The sequence below is a fragment of the Acipenser ruthenus genome, chromosome 2 (genome assembly GCF_902713425.1).
Source record: "Acipenser ruthenus chromosome 2, fAciRut3.2 maternal haplotype, whole genome shotgun sequence".
NCBI lineage: Eukaryota > Metazoa > Chordata > Actinopteri > Acipenseriformes > Acipenseridae > Acipenser > Acipenser ruthenus.
In genome coordinates, this window is record NC_081190.1 from 564,439 (window position 1) to 579,287 (window position 14,849).

Genomic DNA, 14,849 nt, shown 5'->3' on the forward strand with positions numbered 1-14,849 from the left:
AGCCTCGAGGGGGCTCCCTCATCGGGTGAAAAGTAGGGAAGGTCTGAGCGAGCTTCGAGAGGACGCCCTCATTGGGTGAAAAGTAGAGAAGGTCTGAGCGAGCCTCGAGGGGGCTCCCTCATCGGGTGAAAAGTAGAGAAGGTCTGAGCGATGGTTACTTTCACTGTGTCCTTGAGGTCTGGAGCACTTCTGCTCTTTGATCCAGCTATACCCTTAATTAATTAGATGAACTAATGTAACCTTTTTCCGGATTCACAGGGGTAGAAATAAGACTCATAGTCTTCTTTCCATCCCTGTGTTCATAATCTCACAATTATTAAATGGTACCTATAAAACCTGGTAAAAAAAAAAAGCATAATGTAACGCTGTTCACGAAAATGAAATTCGATTCCAGATTTATAAGAAAGGTTCTGTTCTGCCTTCCTTGTTAAAATCAGTTTGCTTTGTAGAACATTCAGCCTTTTATCTTCTGTTACATAATTCAATTCTTCAAACTGAGTATCCCCTGTCGTTTTGTTTTAATCAAATAAGCATGCAGCCAGGATGTGCAGGCATTAAACAAGCAGGATCTAAAGCACTGGTGTCAGTCATCTTTTGAAATTTCTGAAATCAAACGAGCAAGATGGGCTGAATGGCCTCCTCACGTTTGTAAACTTTCTTATGTTCTTATGTCAGACCCAGAAGAGAATAGATACACAGAGACAGAACTGGGGTCTGAAAAGCGCTGCGGCGCGTTTTAATTATAAATAAACAAAAGATTTGAACAAAACAAAACACAAAACAAACGGCATGGTGGCCAAAACAAATAGACAAACAAAACAGACACGAAATGAAACAAAACAAGTATTGTGCTGTTGTGTAATCAGCACGCGTAGCAATTGTTATGTTTAAGCTTTTAATTTCTCTTTCACTCACGTCTCGTTCCGCCTCCGAACACACTCTCCATGTTCAGCCAAAGCTGCAGTTTTTTATATTGTGGCCGAGGGATTAACTGGCTATTAATTACCTAGTCTACCCCTCTGCCACATTCGACACAGGGCTTCTCATATGCTCGCTGCTGGCCACGCATTCTCATGATTTTATCTGGATGGGGTATTTTAACACCATCCAGGCTGTCAAACAAGAACAATAAAATGGCATGTTTTTACACACAAACAATACATTTTAAATAACAATGCCATAGGAAATCGGAGAATCTATGTGAAAAGAAAGGGAATAGTGATACTCACTGTGGAGAAATATAGTACTAGTACTATACATAATTAGATTTGGTACCAAGATGAAGTTTAGTGATGTTAAATAGATGATGCTCTCCACTTCCATAATAAGCCCGCTAATGAGCATTGATCAGGCGCAGATGCTGATTAGCTGTGTTGATTGATTGGGTCTCTGGTATCTTATTGATTTGGAAAATGCACAACATTGCAGAGCGAGTAAATCAGTGCAACGCAAACATCGATTCTGTCCAATCAGTGTGCGACGGCTGGATGTAAAAAGTACATTTAAAGACAGTAACAGTCACTGTTTTGCTATTTTAATGATGTACTCATCAGCTGAGAAAGCAAGGATGTTGTAGCTAACCACATTTTAAAGGTTTACTATCAAAACATAAACTAGATGTCAGATGTTTTTCTTTCATAATTGTAGTGATTCTCTGAGAGAGAACAAAGCAGAACATTTACAACGTGTTCTGAGCTGCCAGTAAATCACCCCTGTGGAAATACCAGGATTAATACACAGTAGGTATTTCAATCTGTCTTTGTTAAACACTTTTTATTGACTGTAACAACTTAAAAACCAGCCGTGATATCCCCTGATTTAAAACCAAGTTAATTGACATGTTTGCTAAGCTGATCCAACTAAAGGTGTGATTTTTCAATGACAACATCAGTGTGGGTTACCACAACCTTGCCCAGACTGCTTCCTGTATGTGCCCAGTACAGACGACACAGGGGGACCCGGTTACCTCTAAACTACACAGCACCACACTCAGGTGTCGCTAGAGGAAGCAGGTCCGTGTTAAACAGCTCCGCTTGTTTTGATTGCTAGAGACTTGGTGTTGAAGTAGCCTCTTGTAAGGAAACATTAATCTTCCATAATCTCAGAGGGAGCTATTTCACTGCGGCTGAGGATTTGACAGGAGTATACATTTTGCTATCAGACACCTGGGTCTCAGTCCATAATGCATTCAAAAGAAACCGTTTCCACAAGACAGCTTCTGAGTTTGAAATGATGCTGGCGGGACAAGCAATAAAAGCAGCTTGCTTGTAAAAGCATTGTCTGCCCATCCATTTGTCTCATTCGATTATGTCATTTCTTTTATTTTTTCTTCTGTATCTGTGTACAGCTCCTGTCGTTCTGAAAAGGTATTGACCCTGGTGTCTTGTGTAAATTCCAATGCACCTTATTCCCAGCTTTACATTTCCACTTGCAGAGGCTAAGTTACCTCTTGCTAGTTTGTAACCAGTGCAATTGTTTAACTCACCTGTGAAAATGTGCTTCAGCTCTGGCTTCACAGGCCCTTCAGCCTAGCTGTGCTTGTACGGGTGTTACCACTATAGCTTGTTGAACCCAAACCTTTTTAAAGTCAGATCTTAAAGGATTCCAGTGGCTCGGGATCGACAGCGTGGCTCGATAACAGTTCTGTTAGAGTCGTTTATAAAATGTTATGGATGACGGAAGCATCTATAGCAATCGCATGATCACCGATTGCTCTGATCTTTGAATTGCCTGTTTTATAAGTGCAATGACACACTACAGGGTGTGCCTCACCATGCCCCAGGGCTGCAGTGGTTGATTTACTGTTTGAAATGCAGCACACCCTGGGTCACATGGGGTGTTGATATTACAGTGTATCACCATGGGTCGGCACTTCTTTTCAAAAAGGGGCAAATTACTGGTAGATATCCATACGCCACCAGAATAATAAAAATAAGAAAACATACCATTATACACCTGGCTGAGTCGGCGATACACAGACCTTAGATCAACAGCAATGCATCTCCTTGCCGATGCAGGTCTCAAAGCACATAATGTCTGTCCCTGTGGAGTCACGTCTTCTCTTGCACTCCCTCAGACAAGAACAAGGAAAGCAGCAAACAAACAGCAGGCTCCTCCAATTAGCTTGCTGCAGCTCAACCTGCTGTTCAGAATGACAATCTAGATGCCTGTACATCTTCAAAACTGCACTTCCAATGGCAATGATTAATTCAACAGCTATAGATAACTCTTCTTGTTTTTAATCAATTCAATCTCTATAAAAATGTGTTTTGCTTTTAGTTATCTTTTTTAATGCATTTTTGTTTTTTAATTTTAAAAAGTTATAAAGGACAGTTTCTTCTTAGGGCAGTCTTGGCAGAAGGATATTTGATAAAAGAAATTCACTTTTGTAGTTAGTTAACCCATTTTCTAAGCGCAATAAGGCACTTGTGGGTGTGTGTTGTACTCTGATCTCACCACTTCCCAGGAGGTTGAAGTCACTTTCGTATGTTCCTATTGCATTACTCACCAGACGAACTGGCAGCATGTGTATGTTGGTCCCATGCATTTAGTGTTCTGTTCAGAATGTTCCCTCTCTCATTCCGTGTGTCTGTGTGTTCTGTATTCCAGCTCTGGAACAACTACTTCCACCTGGCCGTAGCCTTTCTCACCCAGAAGTCTTTGCAGCTGGAGAACTACTCCCACGTGAAGCGCTCCGCCATCCTGTACAAGTGAGTGTGTCTGTCAGCCACGAATCCCAGCTACACAGCCCAGCCTCAGTGCTGCTCTGCCCATCAGAAAGAGGCAGCAGAAACCAGTTACAGCACAGAGTAATCCTCTGGGCATCATAAGTGACCATTTGGAAGGAAGCAAAATAAACACTCATAGAACATTTACCTTTTTTGCTTGGTTTGCACATTTGGAAACAATTTACAATAAGTGTGTCTAACTACACTGTAATTAGACCATAATAACACAGTCATAACAAAGATGCTTGTGTAATTACAGTGCAACGTTCTCACTCCAAACCACTTTTTACTAAAGAAATGTTGATTTTTAGTAGGGGTAGGCATCAATATGAAAATTGTATCTTGCACGTATTTCGCTATTGATACTATCGAAGTCTTCCAAAACACAGAAATATATAATATCACAATTGCAATATAATACATATAGACGTTAACAGATATTTACATAATAAAAGCAATAACTTACTTTAACTTAGCTTTGCTTCACAATATCCATGGAGAAAAACAAGGTCTTGTTATATTGTTTTACTATTCCATGCCACATCAGCCACCTCAAAACCGAAATATTTATATACTTCACTGTGCAGGCCTGCCAATCCGGAAGTAATTTAATCTGCTCTGCGTATAAATGCAGGACACATCTAAAAGTATTAAGTACGGTGTCATGCTGAATGTTGCATTATTTTGAGATGTGTTTTGATGTTTTAAAAGTACATCTCATATATAATACAGAAAGTTCACATTTAAAAAATACATTAATAACAGGGTAAGTAAACGCATAGAAAAAATGCAATGCACCACACTGAGGCATGCGCATCTCTCACAATAATCCCAACAGTGCTTAATGCACCACACTGAGGCATGCGCATCTCTCACAATAATCCCAACAGTGCTTAATGCAGCATGCAAATAGCATGCAGTACCTTGCGAGTACGTTCTGAATGGAAGAAAAAAAACATATATACATATATCAAATTATTTAAGACGATTTTCCTGTGTATTATGTTTCTTGTGTTAAGTTTGTTTTTAGGTGTGCATCCCTTTAAAAAGACGGTCCTGTTTCTTAATTAGTTGGTGCGCGCACTTTTTGACAGCAGGATATAGTTTCCAGTAAGACTGGCCGGTGAGAGGAAACAGGTGAAGAAACGGGAGTAGAGCACACGAGAGGGAGGACACAGGTTGTGGATTTGTTGCTTTTCTAGATTTATAGCTATTGAATGTTTGAAATACATTTGTTAATCGGGTTCTTAGAAAAAGAAAAACGCCAATCAATGGAATACAATGGTTAAATAATACTTTAATGTGTGTGGTGTCTGCCTACCAGACTAACAATGACTGGCATGTTTGGGGTTTGTTGTATCTTAATATAAAATAAACGTGATTATACTGCGTTTGTATTTTTAGCAGGATTAGCAATACAAAGAATGTCTCTGCTAGCGGACGTGATTTTTTTATCCCACGATATCGCGATGTGGAAATTATCGATATCGAACGATATCGATAAAAATATCGATATTTGTGCCCACCCCTAATTTTTTCTATTAAGTATTCTAACAAATACCGCGGTCAACTTTCTCGTAGGTCAAGCGAAGCTAGCCAGTTTGAAATCTGCAAGAACAGGCTGTCCTGCGCTGGTATAGATGATGCTGTGTGTGTTTTTAGAGTCCTGGTTGCAACCAGAATTCATTTATTACAGTATGGTTCAAGATATGGATCATTTTAAGATAAGGTGGTGGTGCATTGGAGAGGGAGTGTGTGGGGTGGGTGAAGATTGCAATTTCATTTTTCATTTTTAAAAAGATAACGTGATTCTATCACTGTTGCTGCCCTTTGTGTTTTAATCATTGTTGCTGCTGTTTGATGGTGTAGAATGGATTGGTGTTGAATATTTTTTTCTGTTTCTTATAAACAATTTTTTTTGGTGTTTCAATAAAAAGATTTTAAAATTCAAATTCTCATTCTCATTCTCATTCTCATTCTCATTCTCTCTCTCTCTCTCTCTCTCTCTCTCTCTCTCTCTCTCTCTCTCTCTCTCTCTCTCTCTCTCTCTCTCTCTCTCTCTCTCTCTCTCTCTCTCTCTCTCTCTCTCTCTCTCTCTCTCTCTCTCTCTCTCTCTCTCTCTCTCTCTGTTTTTTCTCCTGCAGGTATGGTGATATGCGAGAAGCTCTGGGTGGTTCAATCAGGGACATGTGGTGCAATCTGGGTAAGGCTCCAGTGCATTTAGGCAGGAGGCCTGGGTAAGCAAACCCACACAACACAGTGCAGTTCAGAGGCAGATGCAGAAAGCTGTACTGAGGGAGGAGTCTAAGTGACTGCTGGGAGACAGCCTCCTGTGGCACCAATGCAATATCACCCAGTCTCTAGATCATTATTATTATTATTATTTATTTCTTAGCAGGCACCCTTATCCAGGGCGACTTACAATCGTAAGCAAATACATTTCAAGTGTTACAATACAAGTAATACAATAAGAGCAAGAATACAATAACTTTTGTTCAAGCAAAAGATTCCACTTCCCAGCTCTGCAAGCTGCCACATGCTCGCCTCCATCATGAGTCCTGTCTGCCTGTGCTGTTTGTCAAAGAATGTCGACACATTGGCAAACGTTTCGTTAGTGCCTTCATCAGTGAAACGTTTGTCTTATATACTGAAATTGGCTGAAGTGACTCTAGAAATCCAATCTACAGAGCGTGAGCAGAGTGTTTGCCATTGCCTCTACTTATACGTTGAATATTGTCATGGTTGTTACTTTGGTGAAATGGAGGACACGAAAAAGATTATACTAAATCCAAAGCGCTTTCATTGCTCGCAAGTACAGTGTGCAGAACAGGCAATACTGCTGTGGTAGAACAGATACCTGGGTGCTGTAGCTACAGCACAGTGCATCGTACACAAACGTCCAAGTCTTGAGCCTTCAAGCAACCAACTGACTCGACACCTCAAGTGCTGTTGGTTTTGAGCTCTCCCCGCTGTATCTTGTTGGAACCAAGCTCTGTCACAGGCAAGCCAGCAGGAAGGGCTGGCCCAGATATGTCACTATAACAAACAGTGAGTGCAATTATCTCAGCTTCTAACATCTGACCAATTCACAATCCAGAAGATGCATGGCTAAAGGGTAACTAAGCAGACCTGTAAATCTTCTGACAACAGCCCTGCAGAAAATACCTTTTGCCTGGCTGATTTATGTGGCATGATTGTGTCAAGCACTACCCTGCGTCCATAAACTGACATTAATTAACAATCTGAGCCAGAATGATTGCACGACAATGAGGAACGAGCTGTGGCTGTCTGGAGAATTATTCACTGCTGAAGCAAAGCATCCCTGAGGGCCAGCGTTTGAGGTTTCATAATTCATTATTTTTATTTTCAAAATGAGCTTGATATCATTGGTGGAGGAAGTATTCATTCACATGCAAATTATCTTTCCATGATAAAGACATTTGAATGCGATGTGTGCGGACGTGACGTGTCAGATTTGTCCTGTACTGGTGTTTACGAGATTGTCTTTATCCCGATCCTGGTGGGGGGCGGGGGGGGGGGATACTGCTGTGATCTGGGCAGGCAGGATACTGCTGTGATCTGGGCAGGAGGGATACTGCTGTGATCTGGGCAGGAGGGATACTGCTGTGATCTGGGCAGGTGGGATACTGCTGTGATCTGGGTAGGCGGGATACTGCTGTGATCTGGGCAGGCAGGATACTGCTGTGATCTGGTCATGCGGGATACTGCTGTGATCTGGGCAGGGAGGATACTGCTGTGATCTGGGCATGCGGGATACTGCTGTGATCAGGGCATGCGGGACACTGCTGTGATCTGGGCAGGCAGGTCTTCTCATGACAGTGCATGTGTGTGTTTCTTTTCAGGGGAGCACCAGATCTCCTTCATCCCTGACCTAGTGGGCCCGATCCTGGAGATGACGCTGGTGCCTCACGTGGAGCTGCAGCGCTCGACCATCCCGCTATTCTTCGACATGATGCTGTGCGAGTACCGCCTCACCGCCAAGTTCAGCTCGGTACGTCGCCCAGCCGCCATGCAGCATTCACTTTACACCGGGTCACATCCGCTGCCAAGTGGATTAGCACACAATGAAATAGATTACATAAGAACGTGAGAAAACCCACACATGAAAGGAGGCCATTCGGCCCTTCGGTGCTTGTCCAGTTCCTAGTAGCTGATTGATCTCAAAACTTTGACAAGTTGAGCGTCAGTAACATGACTAGGTACCCCAAGTCATACTCTCATACCTTTGTAAGAAAATTGTCTTAACCTAAGTCTGTCTCCACTTATTCTCTAACGGTGTATCTTGGTTTGGTATAAATGCTATCATACAGAAATGATGTGCTCTATAATAATGCCATAGAGGCTGACACGTAGTCCTTGTTGAACTCTATACAGAGTGTCTGCTGTGTGCAATGGTGGAATGCTATCATACAGAAATGATGTGCTCTATAATAATGCCATAGAGGCTGACACATGTCTACAGTGTCTGCTGTGTGCAATGGTCATTATGCTGCCTCCTCTCAAAGCCCATCTCAATAAGATGCCATGCTGCAATCTCAGCAGCTGTAAATAACCGGCTGTCAGGTGGAGAAATGTCCTGGTGCATTGTGGTTTATGCAAAGTAATGGTGAGGCTCGTGTGATCTCATCCCCTGTTGTAAACGCCTCTCATACCTTATCCACACAACCTGACTAATGCATGATCAACAACCTATGTGATTGCCATTCATGTCATTGACAGACATCAAAACATGATTTACTGTATGTAGTGTGAACAGGTTATAACTCTATCTGCTGTTCTGCTGTGCATTGCCACTTTAAATAAGACTTGATCTTTCAAGTCTAAATATATAAAGTGAGTCCCAGAGCAATCTGCCATGATCCAGTCCAACAGTGAAGGAGTTCTTTGTGTCTGAAACCATTTCAATCTATTGCAAATTTAGGAAATCACTAGAGAGATGCTGTTTCATTCCCTTACCAGTTGCTTTGCAGTGTTCTGCTTGGTATCGTAGTGATCTGAAATGGTTTGTGTCACAACAGACAAGGACAATTAAAAAGTAAAAAGTCTCTTCTAATCATCATGGAAATACAGCTCGTTATGATGCAGAGCGAGCCCTTTGATTCGGCTCAGCATCCTCACCCTCTGAACACTATGATAGGCTATTGTTTCAATGTTAATGTATACATCTCTTCACATGTAACAAAAAAAAAGACTCCAACTCAAAAATAAAACAAAAAATATAAAACAAATGTCATGGTTTGACCTTAACTGTGAACCATTCTGCCTAAATACTCCTGGGTGCTTTAGTACAGTATGAAAAGCAGACAGTGTTAGCTGTAGGGGAACAATGCAGCTTCATAAAGATCAGCCAATGGACTTGAATAATCCAGACCTGAAGGATCACTTTATCCTGCTACTCAGACCTGGAACACTCCCAAGCAAAAACGGACCGTTGTGCCAAATCGTCTCCAAACTATTTGGAGGTTTTGACATGTGGGTTAATGGGAAGCAGAACTGAGAACAAAGGTGATCGATTCCAGATTGAAAACCAACCCCCCAGAGGTGAAAGACTATCACAGCACCCGAGTGCACAACCTCTGCGTCTTTCAGGAAAATACACAGCACCGGACACGCTCGATGGACCCTGCTGTTTGTTTTTTTCAGTATCACTACGAGGACCGTCTCTTGAAGAAAGGATAATTTCCTGCATTTCAAATAAAACCCACGATTCAAGTCCAAATCCAGACTGGTCTGTACAAGTGACAGTCCTGACAGCAGTGCTCAGCATTGGACAGACCATTTCCACTACTGCTGGCTACTTTTCAAAATATACCTGCCCAAAAAACATTTCACATGTGCAGAAATGGTCAAGTTAGAATAAAGGAGCCAGATAAAGATGTGATTTTTTATTGCAATAGAAACCAGTAACAACTGGATAGATAGATCGATAGATCAATAGATAGATAGATCGATAGATAGATCGATAGATCGATTGATAGATAGATCGATAGATAGATTGATAGATAGATCGATAGATAGATTGATAGATAGATAGATAGATAGATCGATAGATAGATAGATGGATAGACAGATAGATATAAAGATGTTTATGAAGGATAGTCAAGCTTCAACAATGATAAAATGGCCCCTTTTCATCTGTGAAATGGCACCGTGGTGTCTTTCAAATCCACAACGTTGACAGCACAGCAGCTTGTCCCCTCATTGCAAGGACATCTCCCCCAGCAGCACAAACCCCCATGCAGAGACATAAGAAGAGCCCCAGCTTAGAGGCGAGAGGGCCCCCCAGACACACCGGCAGAGCAGCGTGGCTATCCTCTGCAGCTGCAGTTTAACTGCACTGTTCCAGCACTGCACTGTAATTCACAGTAATAATAAGTGTATTAAAGTTAGTTAAAGTTAGTTCTGCCATGGACGTTGTTTCTTAAATAAGATTATAGTGCTCCTTGTATTGTGCTTTTGAAACCCATCGTTTGAAAGGCCATCAGATATCAGTGTAATTGACACTTCAGTGTAATGCAGGGCGCTTGCAATTAAGAAGCTTGTTACTTATTCAATACGCTGCATTTGGCAGGAATTAGAAGGTCTGGGGTCAATCAAGCTAAATGTATTAAATGGATACATGAACAATTTAATTAAATTGATAAACAGCCAGAACATTTCTTCTAATAATCCCCTGACCTGTGCATTTAAACAATGGATTAGGCATCCAGTGCTGGGCTGCAGTGTGGAAGGCAGCGGGTTTGAGTAGCTCAGTGGTTAGTGCTGGGCTGCAGTTTGGAAGGCAGCGGGTTTGAGTAGCTCAGTGGTGAGAGTTATTTTACCTCCTCTGTATTGCTGCAGCTTCTTGTCTACCTCACTAAATGTTTACTAACTAAACACTAAATCCCTCCAACAAAATGAGCTATAGTTAATTATAGTAATTGATGCTGGAGAACGAACATTGTTTCACTGGCTTCATATCTTCAGAGGAGATCCGTAAAAGACATGTGCACCTGGAACTTTCTCAAAAAGGAAACTGAAACTCTGAATTTAAAAACCCTGTACAGTGTTTGAGATGAGAGGGCCGGACGCACCCGGGGCTGGAGGGGATGTTTACTGCTTTATGTACGATTGTCGAGGGACGTAACCTTTCATCATGCCACGCCGGTGAAAACATTTTTAATTAAAAATAGCACTTTTATTAAACACAGTCTCCAGAGGTTTTTTTTTTTTCATGACTTGATGATTTGAGATGGTCGTGGTTGTAAACCTTGGTACTGTATTGTGTTTTGATCTATCATGTTCCTTCCCCCCCTAACACATGCGCTCGCACGCCTCTGCATACTCACTGAGGCACGCAAGCTTCAAATGTTAATTGTCCTCATTTATACCGATCTCCATTGACAAAGCCAATTTTCCAAAAGAATATTCCACGGCACACGGTAATTATGATCTGCTTTTATGCACAGTGATGATGCTGTCAGGTTCACAGCCCACTTTGATCTTTCCTGTGCACATTTATTGTGTCTACTGGGAAGTGACGTAGCACTGGGGCTGTTTCTACCCCTTTAAGAACTATGTTTAACATGCCCGATAGCTGGTTTTATTTTGAACTGCTGTGAATGTGTTGGTCCTGTAGGTCGAGCAGGGGTCTAACTTTCCACGCTGCTTTCCACTGCCAGATGCAGCTTTTCACATGACGCTTTTGAGCCAGCTCTTAGAAAAGCACTGACGTTTTCATCACGTCTCGCCTGGGCTTTTTAAGATTAATGATACATGTGCAGCATATCCATTTGCAGTGGCGTGTAAGATCTCTGACATGCACTCTTGCCTTGCCTTGCTAGTCACATGTTCTGACTGCCATGCAGCATGTACCCAGCATGATGTGCCACTGAGCTCTCACATTGCAGGCAAAAAAGAAAGTGCAGTACGACAGAAACCTAGAAAGCTCCAGAGGTTTGGTCCTAAAACCTGTAAGAACAAAACAACTTATTTCATTTCATTTCATTTAGTTCCCTTCTCGTGAATTGAGCTGGAGTCAGGCTCCAAACAGGATTTCCTTGAATGTTTTTGCTGCACTGTGTAGTGACCCTTAAACCCTTTTGTTCAAGCTGAAATCTTCAAACAACTGCAGGGGCTCTAAGTCACACTATGAGCTAAGTACAAAATACATGGGTTTGACCAGGTCTCTATAATATTGTGTTCTTCTCACTGTCAGTTCGAAGACGAGATCATCAAGAAGCTGGACAGCGAAGTGGAGGGAGGCCGGGGAGATGAGCAGTACAAGCAACTCTTCCAGAAAACGTGAGTCTGCAAACTCAAACTCCTGAGCACAGAGTATGAGAGAGGGGATATGGGATGGGGGCTGAAACAGACCAGCGCGAGAGCATTCAGAAAACATGAGTCTGCAAACTCAAACTCCTGAGCATAGAGTATGAGAGAAGGGATATGGGATGGGGGCTGAAACAGACCAGCGCGAGAGCATTCAGAAAACATGAGTCTCCAAACTCAAACTCCTGAACACAGAGTATGAGAGAGGGGATATGGGATGGGGGCTGAAACAGACCAGCGCGAGAGCATTCAGAAAACGTGAGTCTCCAAACTCAAACTCCTGAGCACAGAGTATGAGAGAGGGGATATGGGATGGGGCTGAAACAGACCAGCACGAGAGCATTCAGAAAACGTGAGTCTCCAAACTCAAACTCCTGAGCACAGAGTATGAGAGAGGGGATATGGGATGGGGCTGAAACAGACCAGCGCGAGAGCATTCAGAAAACATGAGTCTGCAAACTCAAACTCCTGAGCACAGAGTATGAGAGAGGGGATATGGGATGGGGCTGAAACAGACCAGCGCGAGAGCATTCAGAAAACATGAGTCTGCAAACTCAAACTCCTGAACACAGAGTATGAGAGAGGGGATATGGGATGGGGCTGAAACAGACCAGTGCGAGAGCATTCAGAAAACATGAGTCTGCAAACTCAAACTCCTGAGCACAGAGTATGAGAGAGGTGATATGGGATGTGTGCTGAAACAGACCAGTGCGAGAGCATTCAGAAAACATGAGTCTCCAAACTCAAACTACTGAGCACAGAGTATGAGAGAGGGGATATGGGATGGGGCTGAAACAGACCAGCGCGAGAGCATTCAGAAAACATGAGTCTGCAAACTCAAACTCCTGAGCACAGAGTATGAGAGAGGGGATATGGGATGGGGCTGAAACAGACCAGTGCGAGAGCATTCAGAAAACATGAGTCTGCAAACTCAAACTCCTGAGCACAGAGTATGAGAGAGGTGATATGGGATGTGTGCTGAAACAGACCAGTGCGAGAGCATTCAGAAAACATGAGTCTGCAAACTCAAACTCCTGAGCACAGAGTATGAGAGAGGTGATATGGGATGTGTGCTGAAACAGACCAGTGCGAGAGCATTCAGAAAACATGAGTCTCCAAACTCAAACTACTGAGCACAGAGTATGAGAGAGGGGATATGGGATGGGGCTGAAACAGACCAGCGCGAGAGCATTCAGAAAACATGAGTCTGCAAACTCAAACTCCTGAGCACAGAGTATGAGAGAGGGGATATGGGATGGGGCTGAAACAGACCAGTGCGAGAGCATTCAGAAAACATGAGTCTGCAAACTCAAACTCCTGAGCACAGAGTATGAGAGAGGGGATATGGGATGGGGCTGAAACAGACCAGCGCGAGAGCATTCAGAAAACATGAGTCTGCAAACTCAAACTCCTGAACACAGATTATGAGAGAGGGGATATGGGATGGGGCTGAAACAGACCAGTGCGAGAGCATTCAGAAAACATGAGTGTGCAAACTCAAACTCCTGAGCACAGAGTATGAGAGAGGTGATATGGGATGTGTGCTGAAACAGACCAGTGCGAGAGCATTCAGAAAACATGAGTCTGCAAACTCAAACTCCTGAGCACAGAGTATGAGAGAGGGGATATGGGATGGGGCTGAAACAGACCAGCGCGAGAGCATTTAGAAAACAACAAATTGAGGGTTAGGGCGTGATTGTAACAGTCCATAAAGGGGTTTGATAATCCCCTTAGCCCAGCGAGCAGATCTCCTGTTGTACTTAAAAATACACCCCTGAGCTCAGTCGACCAGCTTCTATTGTTCATCATTTAATTACGCCTTAAAGGAAAGGGGTTGATAAAAAAGAAAGACCAAGCCTGTGTCTTAAAATGTATATGAAAAGAGAAGTAATGCAGGAGAATAACAAGTACAATCCTACTGAAAGCAGAAACGGTTAACTGCAGGGTCTGGGAGTCTTGTGGAGAATGAGGTCATCGCTGAAGTGCAGTGTGCAGGTTTTCATGATGCTGCTTTCGGACGATGTCTTGTGGGTGCGGACGTAAAGACTTCCCGTGGGTTCATTCATTTTGCACAAGCCTTCTTGACATTTGAATCTACCTGGTGAGGGGTCTCAGGACACTTTGTTAAAATGAACCCAATTCATGCTTATGCACAGCACTTGCTGAAGGCATAGAGGGATGAAATTAAACATAATTATTAATTCTATACTATTTGAGGGTTTTTTTGTACTGGAATTGAGAGACTAAAGTTGCACTTCATATTTTCACTGTAAGATGTGCTCTTGAATGTAGGTCTCATTAAGATGCCTGTGCTGCTTTGAAGGAATTGGCTCATTAGCTGTAACCCCTTTGATCTGGGTTATTGGCGCTCTTTACTTTCTCTTTCATCTTTTGCCTACTCTTTTTATTTTGAAGCAGTCATGAGACCTGTTTCGTGTCTCTTCCTCTTCATGATATCCCTGATGTGTGTACAGTGCCTCTCCCCACCATCCTTTACCATGGCCAGCCTGGTCCGCTTCCTCTCTTGTTTGAAAAGTTCTCTTCTTATAACGGGCAGTGTTGTGTGCAGCACTGTCGTGGATTCTGCCCCCTGTTGGTGAGATGAGATGAGGTTGAAAGCTATAAAACCATGAATACAGATGCAAATGACATTTGAAGCTACTCTCTATACAGAGACTTAGCATAAGTAAATGGACACCAAGTATAAAAGAAGACCTGTTTATTCTAGAAGCATACATAGCACTGGCAAAATATGAGTAGCTTCATATACATCAGCATTCTCCAAGAGGG

General features: G+C 42.6%; 1 protein-coding gene across 2 annotated transcripts in view; it reads left to right on the forward strand.

The window, feature by feature from the left end:
- LOC117403985 (dedicator of cytokinesis protein 2-like) overlaps positions 1 to 14,849 on the forward strand; it is a 428,344-nt gene that overhangs the window by 342,711 nt on the left and 70,784 nt on the right. For both annotated transcript variants that reach the window (XM_058985710.1, XM_058985720.1), the window contains 4 exons: positions 3,610 to 3,710; positions 5,873 to 5,931; positions 7,592 to 7,740; positions 11,947 to 12,032. In XM_058985710.1, the coding sequence (XP_058841693.1) occupies positions 3,610 to 3,710; positions 5,873 to 5,931; positions 7,592 to 7,740; positions 11,947 to 12,032 (395 nt within the window). The remainder of the gene's footprint in view (positions 1 to 3,609; positions 3,711 to 5,872; positions 5,932 to 7,591; positions 7,741 to 11,946; positions 12,033 to 14,849) is intronic.